The sequence below is a fragment of the Pezoporus occidentalis genome, unplaced genomic scaffold (genome assembly GCF_034315485.1).
Source record: "Pezoporus occidentalis ecotype Australia unplaced genomic scaffold, CSIRO_AGI_Poc_V1 ctg81, whole genome shotgun sequence".
Lineage (NCBI taxonomy): Eukaryota > Metazoa > Chordata > Aves > Psittaciformes > Psittacidae > Pezoporus > Pezoporus occidentalis.
The window spans coordinates 7,810,290-7,827,936 of record NW_026916170.1 but is presented as its reverse complement, the minus strand read 5'-3'; the positions used below and the strand labels follow the sequence as shown (position 1 = coordinate 7,827,936).

The 17,647-nt window shown below is 37.7% G+C and overlaps 1 protein-coding gene across 1 annotated transcript in view; it reads left to right on the top strand.

Moving 5' to 3' along the window:
- ADGRG2 (adhesion G protein-coupled receptor G2) overlaps positions 1-17,647 on the top strand; it is a 60,677-nt gene that overhangs the window by 24,657 nt on the left and 18,373 nt on the right. Inside the window, exons 4-14 of the mRNA XM_062603860.1 lie at positions 1,863-1,904; positions 3,228-3,266; positions 5,161-5,193; positions 9,259-9,300; positions 10,977-11,024; positions 12,216-12,283; positions 13,849-13,919; positions 14,929-14,968; positions 15,070-15,104; positions 16,413-16,495; positions 17,142-17,202. Coding sequence (XP_062459844.1) covers positions 1,863-1,904; positions 3,228-3,266; positions 5,161-5,193; positions 9,259-9,300; positions 10,977-11,024; positions 12,216-12,283; positions 13,849-13,919; positions 14,929-14,968; positions 15,070-15,104; positions 16,413-16,495; positions 17,142-17,202 — 562 coding nt within the window. The remainder of the gene's footprint in view (positions 1-1,862; positions 1,905-3,227; positions 3,267-5,160; positions 5,194-9,258; positions 9,301-10,976; positions 11,025-12,215; positions 12,284-13,848; positions 13,920-14,928; positions 14,969-15,069; positions 15,105-16,412; positions 16,496-17,141; positions 17,203-17,647) is intronic.

Sequence of the window (17,647 nt, the reverse complement as noted above, 5' to 3'; positions counted from 1 at the left end):
TTCCTAAGGCAGCGCAGGATACCACTGGCCTTCTTGACGGCAAGGGCACTTTGCTGCTGACTCACGGACAGCTTGCTGTCCATCAGAACCCCCAGATCCCTGTCCTATACTGGGGTATCAGCTGAGGAGGCACTGCATCCCTTCATCCAAGTCATTGATAAATAAATTAAACAATACTGGACCCAGTACAGGCCCATGGGGGATACCACTAGTTACAGGTCTCCAGTTAGACCTGTGTCACTGGTCACAGCCCTCTGAGTCCTGCCATTCAGCTAGTTCTCAATCCACTTCACAATCCACTCATCCAGTCCACACTTCCTGAGCTTGGCTATAAGGATGTTATGGGAGACAGTGTCAAAAGCCTTGCTGAAGTCCAGGTAGGCAACATCCACTGTTCTCCCCTCATGTATCCAGCCAGTTGAATCATGGTAGAAGGCAATCCGATTGGTTAAGCATGATTTTCTTTTGATGAGTCTATGCTGACTACTCCTGATCACCTTCTTGTCTTCCACATGCTTAGAGATGGCCTTCATGACGAGCTGTTCCACACCTTTCCAGGGACTGAAGTGAGGCTGGTTGGCCTGTAGTTCCCAGAGTCCTCTTTCTTGCCCTTTTTGAATACTGTGGTGACATTTGCTTTTGTCCACATGCACCTCTTCTGATTGCTGTGACCTTTCAAAGAGTGGCCTAGCAATGACATCCACCAGCTTCCTCAGGACTCGTGAGTGCATCCTGTCAGGGCCCATGGACTTGTGGATGTCAAATTCGTATAAATGATCTCTAACCCAACTCTCAGGAAAGACTTCCTTTCTCTGTATCTTCTCCGTGGTCTCCTGGGTCAGGGATTCCTGAGGGCTGGCCTTGGCATGGAAGACTGAAGCAAAGAAGACATTCAGTACCTCTGCCTTCACTATTCTCTGTTGCCAGGGCCTCTGCTGCATTCCATATTGGGCCTACTTTTTCCCTAGTTCTCCTTTTTATTGCTGATGTATTTGAAGAAGCCCTTCTTGTTGTCTTTGACAGTCAGGTATAATTCCAAATGGACTTTGGCTCTCCTCATCAAATTTCCTCAAATTCTCACAACATCCCTGTATTCATCCCAAGTGGCTTGTCCCTGCTTCCACCTCCTGTATATTTCTTGCTTGTGTTTGAGTTTGGAGAGGAGTTCCTTGTTCATCCATGCAGGTCTCCTACACCCTGATCTGTCTGCTCATTGTTTAGATGTTCTTTGATTGTGCAGTTCTTGGGCGTGTGAGTGTTTACATGATGTATACGGGCATCATGATGTAGATGTATTCTCAAAGTGCATGTCATGTAATTCGTAAGTATGTGTGGAATAAAGCATCCATGTCCTACCCGACTCTCCTGCCCCATGCTTTTTTGTTTGTTTGTTTAGTTTCTCTGTTTCTCTTTGAATTAATAAAATTTCACTTTCTGAATAATTCAGCAGCATTTCCACATTTTTGCAAAAATAGTTGTATAAAAGCACAGTTGTGCATGCCTGTTACTTTTTTGGGTGCTGCTATTTAGTCTAGTTCATCTTTACTCAAGCAAATGTGCTGAAAGGGTTTCTGAAGACATTAGCAATGGAAGGACAGTGGGAAGGCTCACAGGCTAATCTGTGTCTTCCATGAGCATTAAAGTGATATACTGAGTAAAAAATTGAACTCGTAGGAGTTCAAATTCCAGCTTTCAAAAAGACTTGACATACATTTTTCAATGGATGCAGAACAGTTTTTGCACACCAGCTTGAAGTGAGTAGTACATGTAAAATGGTTGTGTTTAAAAAAGTATTTGTATATATGCATTTGTAAAAATTCATATAAAAACTTCTGCTCCTAAAAAATCTTCTTCCTTTGTAGTTGACACTGCTGCTACGCTACCTGGCAGAAGAGATATAACAGGTATAAGTGGGTTCTGTGTAATTTTTCTCCCCATTGTCCTTATATTTTAGAAAGTGAGTAGAAAGATTGCTGCTGCTGTTACTTTTTAATTCATGGAGATAGTTAAGTGTATGCAAATATTTGTAAATTAATTATCCATATCATCTTTGGGGCTTATTCGTATATTTCATCATGCAAATAGCATCATTAATTTTCCAGAGAAAATGAAAATGAGATCACTAAGATGGCTGATTCTCCTTTCACTGCAGAAATTAGATTTCTATTTACCCCTTGGAAAGAAGCTAATACTAGTTTTCATTACAGCAAGCAAAATAGTCTGAACAAGGAATCATGGGAGTGATTAGCATTTCAGAAACTCCTTGTTAACTATATTTAACAAAAAAATTCTGGGTTTCTGCAGGGACTTTTGGTATCTCTGACTTATCTCTTCTACAACAGGAAAGGCTTTATAGTATAATTAGTATATTGTAAATAACATTATAGGATGACTTGAGTTTTGAGAGAAGATGCTGAGCTGAAATACCTTAAGTATATTTTTGTAAATAGTATTTAATATTTGCAGCCAGCTGTTCTTTAGGTTATGTATCTATGGAAACTGTGATTCACCTTGTCAATGGCACTGTCAAATACCATTCTGTGAATGAAAGGTCTAGTTTTGAATTTGGTGTGGCAACCAGATACCAAATTTCCTTTTTTTTTTTTGTAATCAAAATACTGACTGTAACAACATTAAAGATTTAGTGAGTGGTATTTGCTATATAAAGTTAGCTGGCTGCTATCACAATCAGAGGTTCAAACTTCAGTTAGCTTTTTGGATTGCTGTTCTTTGAAGGATAGAAAGAAGAACAGATGTGTATGGGATAAATTTGCCAAGTCTCCGTATTATTATACAAAGTCTGAGAAGAGTTCTTTGTACCCAGCTATAGCCATCTTGTTATGTATGCTTGATTCCCATTCCCAGAATTAGCAAGACAGGGTAGGTCTGTGGCTTTCAGGCTAGTGTGGTACATATCTTGGGTCAATTATTTTTGTTTTCTTAACATTATACAATGCAAATGGTCCAATATTTGTTGAAAAGAAATCGTCTTCAGGTGAATTCTGTTTGAATTCATAAAAATGGTAATTTTTTTTTTCATCAGAGATTGTTGTATCGGCCTTTTTTGGCAAGCTGGAAGTGTTAACAGGTGTTGCCCTCTGCTGGTGAATGCAGATACATAAGGAAGGGCTGCTGAGGACGGTTATGTATGTGTTAGAAACTTCATTACGGTTCTTTTTTTCTCTCTCTCCCTCTCTCTTTTTTTTTTCTTCGTGTCTGTAAAAAAGGTGATGATTCGGGAGAATCGACTGTAACAACCATTCCTGGTAAGAAAATCAGGACTTTACTGCAATATTTGTTACTTCCTGATAGATAAATCTGTTTTTATCTGAAGTAATGCAGGAAAGTTGTGATGCAAATAAGTTCCAACACTTACGGTTTTTATTGTTTATTTTTGAAGAGTAAATTAATTTCTTAATTCTACTTTGCAGTAAAATAGCTTACCTTATAGGATCACTCGTGGTTTGTGACAGTGATGCTTGGGGACAAAGGAGGGGCAAGTTGTTTGATCAGGAAGCCTTTGTCCAGTAACCTGAAGAGTGAACAGTTTGCAGAGACGACAGAGGAGAAGCACTGTAGGGAGAGAGCTCACTTGCATCTCCTCCCAGTCTAGCAGATGTGCATATGTCATTTCATGTGGTGTGGTATACTGCATGCGCGTGCACACACATACACACACGAGACTAATAACTTCTGGGACCAGAGGTGATGAACATCTTCTATGAAAGCATTTTTTTTAAATGAAAAATTTAGACACACAGAAATAGCTGTGTGAAAACTTTTTTGCTTAATGTATACTGACATATTGTGCTCTGGAGAAAAGAAATAATTCAGACACAAATACACATGCTTTTGGTTTTTTACAAATACAGTCTTTCTCTGGAAATGGTTTGTCTTTAAGAACTGCAGCCAATTCAATATTTGTTGTAGTTTATACCAAGCCAAATAAAACAAATGAAATCAGCATTTAGTTTTCACTCAGATTCCTCATATTTTGGCTTCATGTTAGTTGGCTTAGAAAATAATTTGTCTTCAGTATTGTTACTTAAGAACCAAATATGCTTATTTGGTGTATTTATTATATATTTATTTATTATGGTTTATATGGGTTTATATGGCTTATATGGTATTATATATTTACTTATTATGGTAATATATATAATTGTTATATATATTATCAGAAAGAAAAGCTCCCTTTCCATGTAATGAAGTCAATTACTTTTTTGTATTGATATGCAGCTATCTTTATGCAGAGTCACCAACTTTTGTTTATTATACTTAAGATACTGCTCCTACTAATGCTTTTAGTGAAGAATTTTGGAAAATATAGTGTTCTTCTGCTATGAAGCTGCTCTGGCCCATTTTAAAAAAGTCACTAAGTTGTCATACTGGAGTGATATAAAGTGGTCCTCTAATCACCTTGTATTCCTGCCCTGACACCTAAAATATGCTTATCAAGCACATCCTTCCTAAGCAATATTTAAATTTTCTTCCACTGTCTTGATGTAATGATCTGTTTTTTTTCTTTTGATGTAGCTAAAAAATTTTGCATTCTTACTCTATTTTATTTATATATGGTTACTGTAAAAAACAGCTTTTTTAAGACACAGTTTGCCAGACCCAGTGTGTCATCTCTGCTCATGACTTTGTGCAGGAAAAGTTCCCTGGGGCTAAGCACTTATCACTATTGGGTGTACCAAATTCATCTGCATCTTCTAAAAGAATGAAATCAGTAAAAGGAACTTCTCTGAAGGAACTCCATTACAAGCTGTTTGTATTCGGTTACTCAGATTTTTTAAATAATGTGAGCATTATTTCAAATACTTGTATTGAAATACTTGGAGCATTTTTAACAAACAATGCAATTGGTTTTAAAACGGATCTTAGATAAGTATTATATTCAAAGTTTTGCATCATTTTCCTCCAAAAATCATAGAAATAAAATATTATATTAATACAATTTTCTTTTTTTTTTTCCCCCAGAATCCTCTATTTTTACTTACGTCATGTATCCTATTAACCCTTCAGGCAAGATTTTATTAATGTCTCTGTTATTTAGATTTAGTTAGATTTAGATATTTTTTTTCTTTAGATTTTATAGATTTCTATTCTATTTTTTTCTTTATTTTAATTGTTTTTACTGTTATTTTTCTTCGTCAGATATGACTTCAGAGAAGACTGCACAAACTGCAGGTAAGAAATAGCATGAAGAGTGTTAAGATCTGAAGGGAGATGTTTGTTGCATTAATGAAACCTGAATGCTTTTAATAACTGTGATTTGTTTAGTCCAAATTATTTTCTTACATGATCTTAAAATGTTATTTATCTGCAATCTGTATTTTAAGTCTGCATGGGTAGGGTTTTGAATAGCATTTAACTGACACTGAGCTTTCATTTGTATTCAAAATAATACATTGCTTACCTGTCATGGTTTAAGCCCACCTGGCAACCCAGAACCACACAGCCCAGCTGAAAGCCAAAACCACAGCACTGCACCAGCTACTGAGGAGAAAAATGACTGCTACTGCTGAACCCAGGACAGTATCCACCCCTTATTCCATACCATTCACATCATGCTCAGATCCCACATTTTTCAATATACCATCACTCTTGTCTCATATATATATATATATATATATACACATCCACACACACGCAAAGAGAGAGAGAGATCACTCCTTAAGTGCATGGACCAATCCCTATAAAGCTGCTGAGTTCATCCTGTCTGTGGTGTTGGGCTCCATCTCTTGTAACAGTCTTTCAGAGCAGGAGAGGCTGCGTGCAGTGTTGGATCCTTGTCTGCTGATGACACTGCAGAGCTTGTCTGGTTTCATCAAAGTTCATTCTTTGTTGGGATGATGGTTGAAGGGAAGTCAGGGCCAGTCGCTGATGACCTGAAGACATCTTAGCTGGTGGGCTATAAAAGTGCTACATAGCAGGCAACAGCATACAATTGAGTTCATTGGCTGTTTTCCCCTGAAATCAAATACCCTTGAGGTACACATCGGACTTCCCCATCTTCCCGCATTACCCACCAAGTATGTCCGGGTCCCTGAGCAAAATTAATCCCATGAGTGGGTTTGCCTTTACCTGAAGCAGGAATAACCCAGACTGTCTTCCCCAGCAAATTCTTTATGTGCAGCACAGGAACTTTGTCCCCTTCTACAGTATGTAAAAGTTCTTACTGGGCTAGGCCAGCCCTGTTGGCAGATCCTCTGGTATTGACCAACCAGATGGCTTCTGGTAACCATGTATCCCAATGTTTGAAAGTCCCACCACCCATTGCTCTCAGTGTAGTTTTTAACAGCCCATTGTATTGTTTGATTTTCCCAGAGGCTGGTGCATGGTAGGGGATGTGATATACCCACTCAATGCCATGCTCTTTGGCCCAAGTATCTATAAAGCTGTTCTGGAAATGAGTCCCACTGTCTGACTCAATTCTCTCTGGGGTGCCGTGTCGCCACAAAATCTGTTTCTCAAGGCCCAGGATAGTGTTCCGGGCAGTGGCATGGGGCACAGCTTGTGTTTCCAGCCATCCGGTGGTTGATTCCACCATGGTAAGCACATGGCGCTTGCCTTGACGGGTTGGTGGCAGTGTGATATAGTCAATCTGCCAGGCCTCCCCATGCTTGTACTTCAGCCATTGTCCTCCATACCAAAGAGGCTTTAACCGTTTGGCTTGCTTAATTGCAGCACGTGTTTCACACTCTTGAATAACCTAGGCAATAGTATCCATTGTTAAGTCCACCCCTCGATCATGGGCCCATCTATATGTTGCATCTCTGCCCTGCTGGCCTGGAGTGTCATGGGCCAACTGGGCCAAAAATAATTCACCCTTATATTGCCAATCTAAGTCCATCTGAGCCACTTCGATCTTAGCAGCTTTATCCACTTGTTGGTTGTTCTGGTGTTCCTCAGTGGCCCGACTCTAGGGTACATGGGCATCTACATGGCATACCTTCACCACCAGGTGCTGCACCCGGGCAGCGATATCTTGCCACAGTGCAGCAGCCCAGATGGGTTTACCTCTGCGTTGCCAGTTGCTCTGCTTCCATTGCTGCAACCACGCACACAGGGCATTTGCCACCATCCATGAGTCAGTATAGAGATAAAGTACTGGCCACTTTTCTCGTTCAGCAATGTCCAGGGCCAGCTGGATGGCTTTCACCTCTGCAAACTGACTCGATTCACCCTCTCCTTCAGCAGTTTCTACAACTTGTCGTCGGGGACTCCATACAGCTGCCTTTCATCTCCAAAGCACTGGAGGGACCCACTGGACTAGATACTTGCCCATACTGTCCCAGACACCCTGCCACTCATGGCTGTTCATCCTCGGGGAAAACCTCTTGGTCCTCCTGTATCGTCGTCTAATCCTAGACGAGACTTGAGCCGTACCCTGCTTAGCTTCCACTATTGGACAAGATCAGGCATTCTCAAGGAGGTCACGCCGTAGACAAAACAAGAGAGCATATGCAGTAACAAGCTGGTTCCCATCAAGAGGAGCATGGTGCTTTCAAGGGCATTGAAAGGATATTCAGGATCTTTAAATCTTCCAGAATCTACTCCCACTGTAAATAGTCTGGTGGGGGAGCAGAGGGTGTGAGGGAATGTCTCCTTCACAGGTTGACCACCCGAGGAGGGAAAAAAAGATGTGTAATTGCTAAACACTTCTATTATATACCTCCCAAAGTATAGAGGTGATGACCACACTGGGAACACATACCAGCCCAGATTCATGATCAATGAGTCTCTTGCATTACAAGTCACTGTCATGAAGTACAGCAAAACAATAACCCTAGCCCAGGCCCCCATCTGATAAACACTAAAATAGCAAATACCAGCTGTAAGTAAGGTATGACATGCTGAAACTCCGAGATCAAGAGCAACAACTTTGAGAGCCAATAAATCAGCATTGTGACGAGTGACTATTAGTCCGAAACAATGAATGCTTATCACAAATACGATTAGACACACTCTGGTCAGATCTGTCATTATCTCAACCCTTTGTGCCCCACGTTCGGAACCAAAAAGAACTGTCATGGTGTAAGCCCAGCCAGCAACCCAGAACCATGCAGCCGCTTGCTTACCCCTCCCCCCCTCCCCGAGGGATGGGGAGGAGAATTGAAAGAATGTAACTCCCACGGGTTGAGATAAGAACAGTCCAGTAATTAAGGTGTAACACAAACCACTATTGCTACCACCAATAATAATAATGATACGGGAAATAACAAGAGAAGAGAATACAACCGCTCACCACCCGCTGACTGATACCCAGCCTGACCCGAGCAGTGATCTAGCCCTTCCAGGTAACTGCCCCCAGTTCCTGTACTGGGCATGACATGCTGTGGTATGGAATACCTCTTTGGTTAGTTTGGGTCAGGTGTCCTGTCTCTGCTTCCTCCCGGCTTCCCCTCCTCCCTGGCAGAGCATGAGACTCAGAAAGGCCTTGGTCAGAGTAAACATTACTGGGCACCAACTAAAAACATCGGTGTTATCAGCGCTGTTCCCAGGCTAAAAGTCAGAAACACAGCACTGCACCAGCCACTAAGAAGGAGAAAAATGACTGCTACTGATGAAGCCAGGACATTACCAAAGCCCAAACTGGGTATATTTCTGTTTAGCAAGTATGTAGTTTTTTGCTATGTCTATATATATAATGTTTTCTATACTTTCTGATGCTATTTAAAGTCTTAAGTGAAATGTACACCCCTTTCCTTAAAGGGACATGATACATGTTCATGCTTCTGTGATTCTATGGTTCTATATATGTTCTTGCAATGAGTTGCCAAATACAATCATTAAAGACTCAGTCAGAACTGGCTGCCCCTTTTTTTTTTCCTGATGCTTGTATTTGAAAACAAGGAATATGCTCATCCCATGTCAGTACAGGTTCTTACATGTCTGTATATGAGCTAGACATCCTGCTGTTCAGAGCTGATGGACAGAAAGACACGTTTGTAGAACCTGATTCATCTTATGCTGAAATACCCATGTAGAATAGGTTAAATGTGAATCACAACCTTAAAAGCATCACTTTCTCCACTGAATAAAGGGAGCCTAGAGTAACTGGCTCATATGGGGGTATAGACATTGGATTAGATGGATCTCACTCTGAGCGGTGCTTTTTATTTCCCATTTCTCCTGGAAAGAGAGAGTGTAAAGTGGAAAGTAGGACTTATTTTTGTGACATGTATTTCATATCATATTTTTAAGTTAAAATGTGAAAACTTAATTTTGAAACTTTTTTTTTTTTAACAGAGGCTCTTAACGTCACTGATTATTACTCCACTGTGACACCAGGTAGGATTCATATATCCCCACTTGTCTTCTTCTGTGCTTGTCAAACTTCAAGTGTGTGTAAGTTTAGGAAGTGTGCTCCCAAATATTTTTAATAGGATCTTCTTCCTTGTTACAATGGTGTGTCATATTAGCAGTCTGCCTTATGTCATATTGATCTCCAGTCTGGTAGAAAGTTTAATTTTGCAGTGCTTGCCTAGATGGCCACATACAGAAGAGCTTGGTCAGAAGAGCTCAGTAAGTCAGAGCAGCAGGTTACCACAGAGATGTAAGAAACACAACCTCAGGGACCATGTTTGCTTAAAAAAAAAATAATCCTCATGCCTTTTAGTAGGTTGAAGCAGAATGGATCCAGTCATGATATTCTCAGGGCAGGTCCAGTCTATAGGAGTAGGCTGAATTAGTTTTTTATTATCCAGTTAGTAGCCTGATAGACCAATTAGAATGTATTTGCACTGAATTAATGCAAATGGACTAGGTGTCATACCAGTGGGTGCTCTGAAAAGAGAAAAGACTGATGTTAGTTTTTACTTTTGTGTCACTCCTGGATTTTGTGTTCAGTTTTTGTGTTATTCTTTATGTAGTTGACAATTCTGACAAATTCAGTTGTTTATTAACATTTCTTTAAGGATTGTTTAAAAAGATGATACAGGTTTCATAACTATTTCACTGACAACTGCCAACACCAAAGGGAAGGCAAATTTATTAGTCTGAAAATAATGTTTTCTACTAATATGAGTATTGCCATCAGCTTACAGTCTGTATGCTCTGATGGTAGTTTATTGATGGTGATAAAATTGATGAAGCATCAAGATATAACAGGCAAATACTTGTAGCACACAAAGAGTAAAAAATGTTTAAAAATTCCATTTCATTTCATATAGCTAATGATAACAGCAGAGAAAATAGCATCTGTTTTTCTGTCAATGGAGGCCAGTCTATCTGCTTAAATAAGGAAAGTTGTGCTGCCATGTTGTTTTTATGAACAAGTGTAGGAGTTTTGTCTTGGATGCAAATATTTTTCCGGTCCTATGTTTTGAGTTTATACAACAAACTATCTGTTTTCAGTACCCTTAATACGGGATCCATGATATTTCTTTGCAGTTTAGGTAGTATTAAAAATATGGAAGCAGCCAAAAGCTTGCTGCAACTAACTAATAACATGTTCTGCTAGTAAGAATATGCATGCTTGCTGTTATCATAGTTTGAATTCTATCAGGTAGAACAGTTATAGTTTCATTCTACCATAAGTAGCCATAGTAGGACCCTCAGAAGCAGATAACACACTACCTAATGATTGAATATGGTGATATTTGAAGAGTTTATTTATGATACATTGATTTCTGTTTTATTTGAATTAAAAACCAAACCAAGCTAAACTAAAACAAACCCACAACCAATCATTTGCATGTTGGTCCTCTGTGGAAACTCTTACAGAAAATGATTCAAAATTAATTAATCAAAGCCAGCATGTTTTACTATGAAAGCTAAGTTTTGGAATATGTCATAGTAAGTATCCTAAAGAAGTGAAGACTAAACAGTATGTGAGGTATTTCTAAAAGGTAAAGACCGTTACATTTAAATTACTGAAATTATTGTAAATATGTACGTTTATCAGTACTGGGTTTAAATTCAACTTTTTTCCTCACTAGATTTTTTTGTCCCCCAAAAAACTATAGCAGGAGAAACCATTTTATGCAACGTTACAACTGTCTGTAATTTTTCAGGTTAGTAGTTTTCTATTTCCTTTTTTTCTTACAAAAACCATGTACAAAAATCATTGAGTGATAAATCAACTTTTAGTTGTTATGTACAAACTATCTCTGCAATAAATTTCTTGTGAATTTAGAGAGACTTTGTATAACTTAAAAAAAAGGGGGGGATATTTTAAAGTAATGTTTAGTCTATTGTATTTTTTTTATCTTTGGTTTCTTATCAAAGGACACACAGTTGCAAGTAAGAATTACAAACCTGAGGAAAAAAGAAACTGCTGTGCTGTGGTGGATGCTAATGCTTACCTTACTGAGCCTAACTGTATCAGGAATAGAAGTTGAAATAGTGTTTAGGAGAATTATTGTGAAAGCCTGAGTGTGTATTAAAAGTGTAATGTGACAGAACAGACAAACGAAAGTGGAAAGGGCCGTGATGTTCCATATATGTGTATTAACAAAAACATACTAAAAGATTTTGTTGCTACATGTTGCTGCCTTCCAAAACACTGATAAATACTTAAGAAAATGAAGTTGCTTCTGCCAAGTAGCCATATGCAGAGTACTTTAAAGGTGAGAAAGAGGCAGAATAAGTAACTGGACCCTACCCCAAGTTTCCCTGCTGACTGATGGAATAAACTGCTAGATGGTTTGAGTGATGTCATGTATTCATTCCTGTATGGGCCTTTTATCAATAGCCTTCACTAAATGTGTGGCTGCAGGAAGAGAAGTGTCATAGAGGTTCCTTTTTGTCTCCAAAATGGACTTCCCAGCTCTCAAGGAGTGTTGAATGTTGCTTTGAATTATGGTATCCTGAAAGTTCCTTAGTCCCTAAGGGAATAATTTTCAGAGTGTGACTTTGCCTTTACCCATATATATTATTCTCGTTGTGGGAGTTGGAGTTGTATTAATAGTAATGTGCAATGGGGTTTTTCTGTTCAGAGGGTGAGAACTAGAAAGAATTTAGAGACAACCGTCAAAACTAAATATATAGAAAATAATGAAAGCTATTGGACTATTTCATTTGTTGAAATAGTAAGTGAAGAGATGGAAGAACAATTGCAAAAACAGTGAATGATCAGAAAAGCTAGTGTAAGTACTCATTTCCCTTCCATTGCAATACAAGAGAGTGAATTTCTAATTTTTCGAATAATTTTACATCATGTGTTTTAGTGTTGATTTTCTTAACTTTCTTGGTTTTGGTTTTAGTGTTCTATGTGGGGAAGGTAAAACTTCAGGCAAGTGAAGAAAGTAACACATCACTAAAAGTAGAAATAGTAAGTGTTCTCTCTGTTAAAACTTTATTGTACGGAAGGTTGAAATATGTTTTTTTGTCTACACTTAAAATACTAATACCTTAATATGATTCTTGTTATGGCTTGTATAGTTTTGTTTTATTTCAAATATAGTTTGCAGTATAAGGTAATATTTGCAGTGGATGGATCTGTTCTCTCTAACAGTTGCTTTGCAGCTAAATTTTATAATTCAACTAAGTAAACTTCATACAGTAAGGGCCTGTATTCTCTGTGTAGCCACTGAAAGGAGGGGGAAGCCCTGGGAAGTCTGGAGAGAGGAACTGCCTAATTAATAATTTACATTCAGGCATACAGGATCTTCCTTTGGAGATTTGCTCGGGCAACATCATTGGATTGCAACAGTGTGAGCATAAATTAAGTTAGATTGTTTCCTGGGAATAATTCATCTTGAGACTCTCACAAATAGGGTATCGTTCTATGCTTTTGACATGTGGCTAATCAGTTATTAATTTTGCAACAGGCCTATGTGACACAAGTGTGTCCACTTACACAACACAACAGAGGTTTAAAGGAACAGTATCATGCAAAGCAAGGACGATATAGATTATTCAGTATTGAGATAATACTGTGAGGATGAGAATATTTAGTTGTTACAGATGAAAAGCTGAAGGTAGGAAAAAAAGGAGACATTAACTTGTGAAGGGCCTTTCTCCTACACAACCCTGCCTGCACTCAGTGTGGAATTTGACATGCCAGACTGCAAACATGAGAGTAGTCAGCAAAATCACTGCAGAGAGCTACTGCACAAGTGTGCATGAAGCATTGAGTTTGGGCAGGAGTAGGCCCCTGGCAAAAGCCACCTCTGTATCATGTTGTATTTCAGTGGTGGTAATGCCTACTGATACCATCCCAGTGTATTAATGTTATGGCTATTAGAAGGATGGTTTTACTGTCTCTTGAAGCTCTTCTACTTTTTAGCAGACTTCTTAGGTAATGTCAATACTATATATGTTAGATGATGTTTTCATCATAGTATCGGCTGTTTGCATCGTGGCAACCAAAAGAACATAAGAATGCAGATCTAAAAAGGGCATTTAGATAAACCTTATGGTGTTCGCTGGCCCTAAGGTTAGATCATATATGTTTAGATCATTACTACCATGCCTGTCACCTAAGTTTGTGACTTCTTATTCCCAGGATTCTACACTGTTGGTTACTTACGTTTATTTTGGAACCTGCTCCATTGCTGCACTTAGAAAGTTCGTTCAGTGTCTGGTCTAAGCTGCCTTTGTTGCACACTAAGCCAAGTTCCAAATTCCACTTTTTTCAACATGAGATATGTTGAGGTCAATATCCTCTTGCCCATATCTTTCACAGAACAGATCCTGTTACTCAGACTATACTAGATGAGCCAATTCCTTCCATAAGTTGTGACAACAATGTAATGGTGAATATTTGTTGAAATGTATTCATGAGAAAATGTGCTTCTTATCTTTGGAATTCGAGACTTGTGTGAAACAAACATGTTTCTTCTAAGGATAAAATTTACTGGTTTTATTTAGCTGTGGAATTTTTGTTTCTAACAGGTTAATAACATGACCAACAATCAAGTTACAAAATTAATTGCAGTTCCAGCACCTACCCTGCAAGAATTGAGGTAAGTAATTTTAAATAAGGAATGAAATCTTTGTTATATTTGAAAAAGATTAAGTGGTTTGTGCGGTTAGCAGGCTCTGCATTATTCTTGCACTTTATAAATGAAAAACCTCAGGAGTTATGAGTTACTGTTTTTTTAACATAAAATTAATATTGATTATAAAAGTCTTGGTTTTATTTTATGTACCACTGGAATTTGTTTTAAAAAAATGGTATGCTTGCTGATTTTGTTTTAGGTCCTTCAGTTTCCTTGAGCCTCAACAAGGCCTGAAGGCCTTGTTGTTTATATCATGATGATGTTAATAGTAGTAGTAGTAGTAGCAGCAATACCTGGTAACATGAGGTGTGGATTGTTGAGAATGCCAGTCTGGCTTCTGCTCTTCATGAAGAAATGGTTTGTATAATTTCAGGGATTCAGTCTATCTCATAGGAAATTTACTAAGAGAACTTTCATATCTGCGTGGTTTTTAATATGTATTCTTGGAACCAAAACTATATTTTTTATTTTGGCATAGTTTCTTCTTTCACAGTCCTCATAAGGAGAAGTTTGAATGAATGAATATTTACTGCTATTCTCAAAACTTGCCCTGAAAATCAATTGGCCAACAGGTCTTTTTTTTGTAAAAGAAATGCACATCTTACTCATTCTGGTTTTGAGTATAAATTTAGAATTCTGTTCAAAGTGCTTGCAAAAAGGCAACATTAAGACTTCTGTTCTTTCAAATAACTTTTAAAGAAGTGGGTTGGTGTTAACATATAGGATGATAGAGGTTTAAACTTTGTGGAGTGACTACTAGAAGGCAACTTACTACAGGTTTAATCGTTTGAAAAGGGTCCTTACAATATTGGAACTGGCATGATTTAAAAAACAAACTAACACCGATCAACTATTACTTTCTTTTGGTGGGTTTTTTTCTCAGTAATTGCTTCTTTTATTCATTATATTGTTGTACTTGTTTTTAGAAATGTAAGTAGAAATTCTCCAGAATGGTAACTTTTTTATTTTAAAGAATTTCAGAGTTCAACAAAACCTTGCAAGCTGTAAGTAAGGTAAGATTACTAATTGTTGTTATAGTTTGGAAAACTTTATTATCTAAGTATCAGTCCTGTTTTGTCCTGACAAAACAATCTATTTTCACTTGTCATTGCAGTCTTCCATTATGGAATGCAGTGCAGAAAATCAGAGGTTTGTTGTTAATCTTTTAAATGCTCATAAATTTACAAGCTTATATATTAATATATCAAATATGAATGGCTGTGTAACAGAAATAAAAACAAACTTTCTAGCAAAGTTAAATTTGATAAATAGACTGGAGAAATATATGTAGGCAGACAAAATCTCATCCCGTTATTCTAGCATTAGTGATTTTTATTTTTTTTTTTACCAAATTATATTGCTTTCATTAGTCTTCTGGTGAAATACCAGCTTGCCTGCCATATTTCTTCTGCATCTCTATATTAGCTGACTTATATAGCAACTTTTAACCACTAAAGCTATGGGATTTGGGACCACCAAACTTCCATAGCTTGTAAAGACAATGCAATGTTTATGATGGAATTGCTTCAGACATCCCAAGTTACTGTTCTTTGGCTTGGGAAACCAGTCATCCTCAGGGTAGGAACCTGAGACAGTAACCAGTTCAGAGGTTGGAAGCCATGTGGTACCAGAATGGCAAGGCTGCTCCACAGAGGTGATCCTGAAAACCCTGAAATGTAGATAATATGTCAGTTTAATTGCTACTCACCACTAAATTGCTGGGCCTTTAAACTGATCAGCTTGCAAATACTATATTCTAAAACAAAATGTGGAACTTCATTTCCCCAAATACTTGAATTTGGGGTTTATCTTCCTGTGTTAGGATGAAAGAAAAGTCCAAACCACTGAGACCATTATAGGCAGTATGTCAGATCGCACTTTCATATCATAAGCTGGCAGTATAGGGTACTATTTTCATTCTTGTTAGCTGAAAAAAGATGGAAGTTTAGTCAGGGTTTCAAGTCATTGAACCATAATTGTAAATATGTAGTTACATGCTAAATGGGTCTTTAGGTTCTCTCTAAAGTCAAATGAGAAAATACTGGCTTTCCCTAGGCAATGGAGATTTAATATACACTGACAATAGCCACCTATGATACCTAAAAACTCTCGGGAGGTTTTTTACAGTAACAGTGGAGATTATGTTATTATCTTTACAAATCAACTCTTTAATGGCTAATATTAATTAGGAAGGACCTCATTTAAGAATAAACTGTCTGTAGAGAAAACAGAAAAGAAGCTGCCTCAAACTGATGTATTACTCTTACCTGTAGCCTGGCATAGTGTTTTATGTGCATTAAAAATATCCCCAAATCTGAAAAAGCCTAGGAAAAATGTACTTTCAGACTTAGCATTTGTGCTAATGTGCTTTCAGTTTGTATTTTATGTTAGTTTTATGCATCATAAAGATGAAACAGATCTGTTTCTTGAGTCTAAGGGGTTTTCTTCTCATCATAGTATATACTGCAATTTCATAATGAAGCTGGCTGAGAGAGAGAATACAAGCAGTTTAACAGACAAAGCAGAAATAAGCCGACTTGGTAAGTTACGCTTTAAACACAGTCTTATCACAGTGAGCCTTTCAGATTAAATTTTCTGTCTTTACATGTGACCTTCAAGAAGCTGAAGGAAAAGATTGTTACTTATTTTTATAGAAAAATATTTTTTTGCTGAACAAGAGAAGTACATAAAAAAATGCAGCCATCTGATTTTGGGGCTGGGAGGGGGAAGATAGAAATATCAGTACAAAATTTTTTACCACATCAATATAGCAAAATTTGAAAGAATTATGTGTAAAATTACTCGAGGACATAAATGTGTTACTGAAATGGTGATCTATGTTGAAAAGTTTATAAAGTAGCCAAGATTTCTTAATAATATTGTGGTAGTATGAAGTGGTGACTCATACCATTTGTTTCAAAAGATGTAGCATTTCATTTTTGTTTGTTTGCGTTAAAAGAGATCTGTACTTGTGAGGCATTGAGCAAAAATCGGGGGGTATTTCAATATTCTGACTGGTGGAGATCTGTTTTGTAAATGCCATTTCAGAAAAAAAATTGCATAATTTAGCAATTGCATAATTGCATAATAAATCACATGCTTATTTGAACATCCTACTTATTATTTAGCAATTAGCAATTTTTATGCTTCAGGATAAACTTGGTTAATGCTTCTTTGTCATCTCAGACCAGTGCTGCTGTTCATCCCTGAAGTATTGTTCCTTGACTGCTGAAGAATTACAGATGTAGTAAGTATAAATACAAAATCTGACTTGCTTATTTCCTGGATTTCCCAATGCATTAATAGAGTCAACTTCCATGATGCAGTGTAATAGCCAGGAAGGACTCCACAAGAACAAACTGACAAGCTTTTTCCTAGATAGCTCCCTTCTAATTCTTCCCTCTTCCCTTCCCTTCTCTTCTGGTTTTTTGCTTGTTTTTGATGCAGATAGCTTTTGTGTTCAGCATCAGGTCACCTCCAGAACAAGCAGCAAAGGCAGCAGTAGTATCTATGGGCTTGCTAGTTAACAAATAGATCAAAATAGAATGCAAGAACTCTCAAAGCGTCACAGAATTCGTATTTGTTACTAGATCATGAAACACCCAATCTAATTGCTTTTAAAATATGCATTATTGCTATTATGTCTGTATCTTTTATATATATCCCTGTATGATAACTTATTTTCTTTAAAA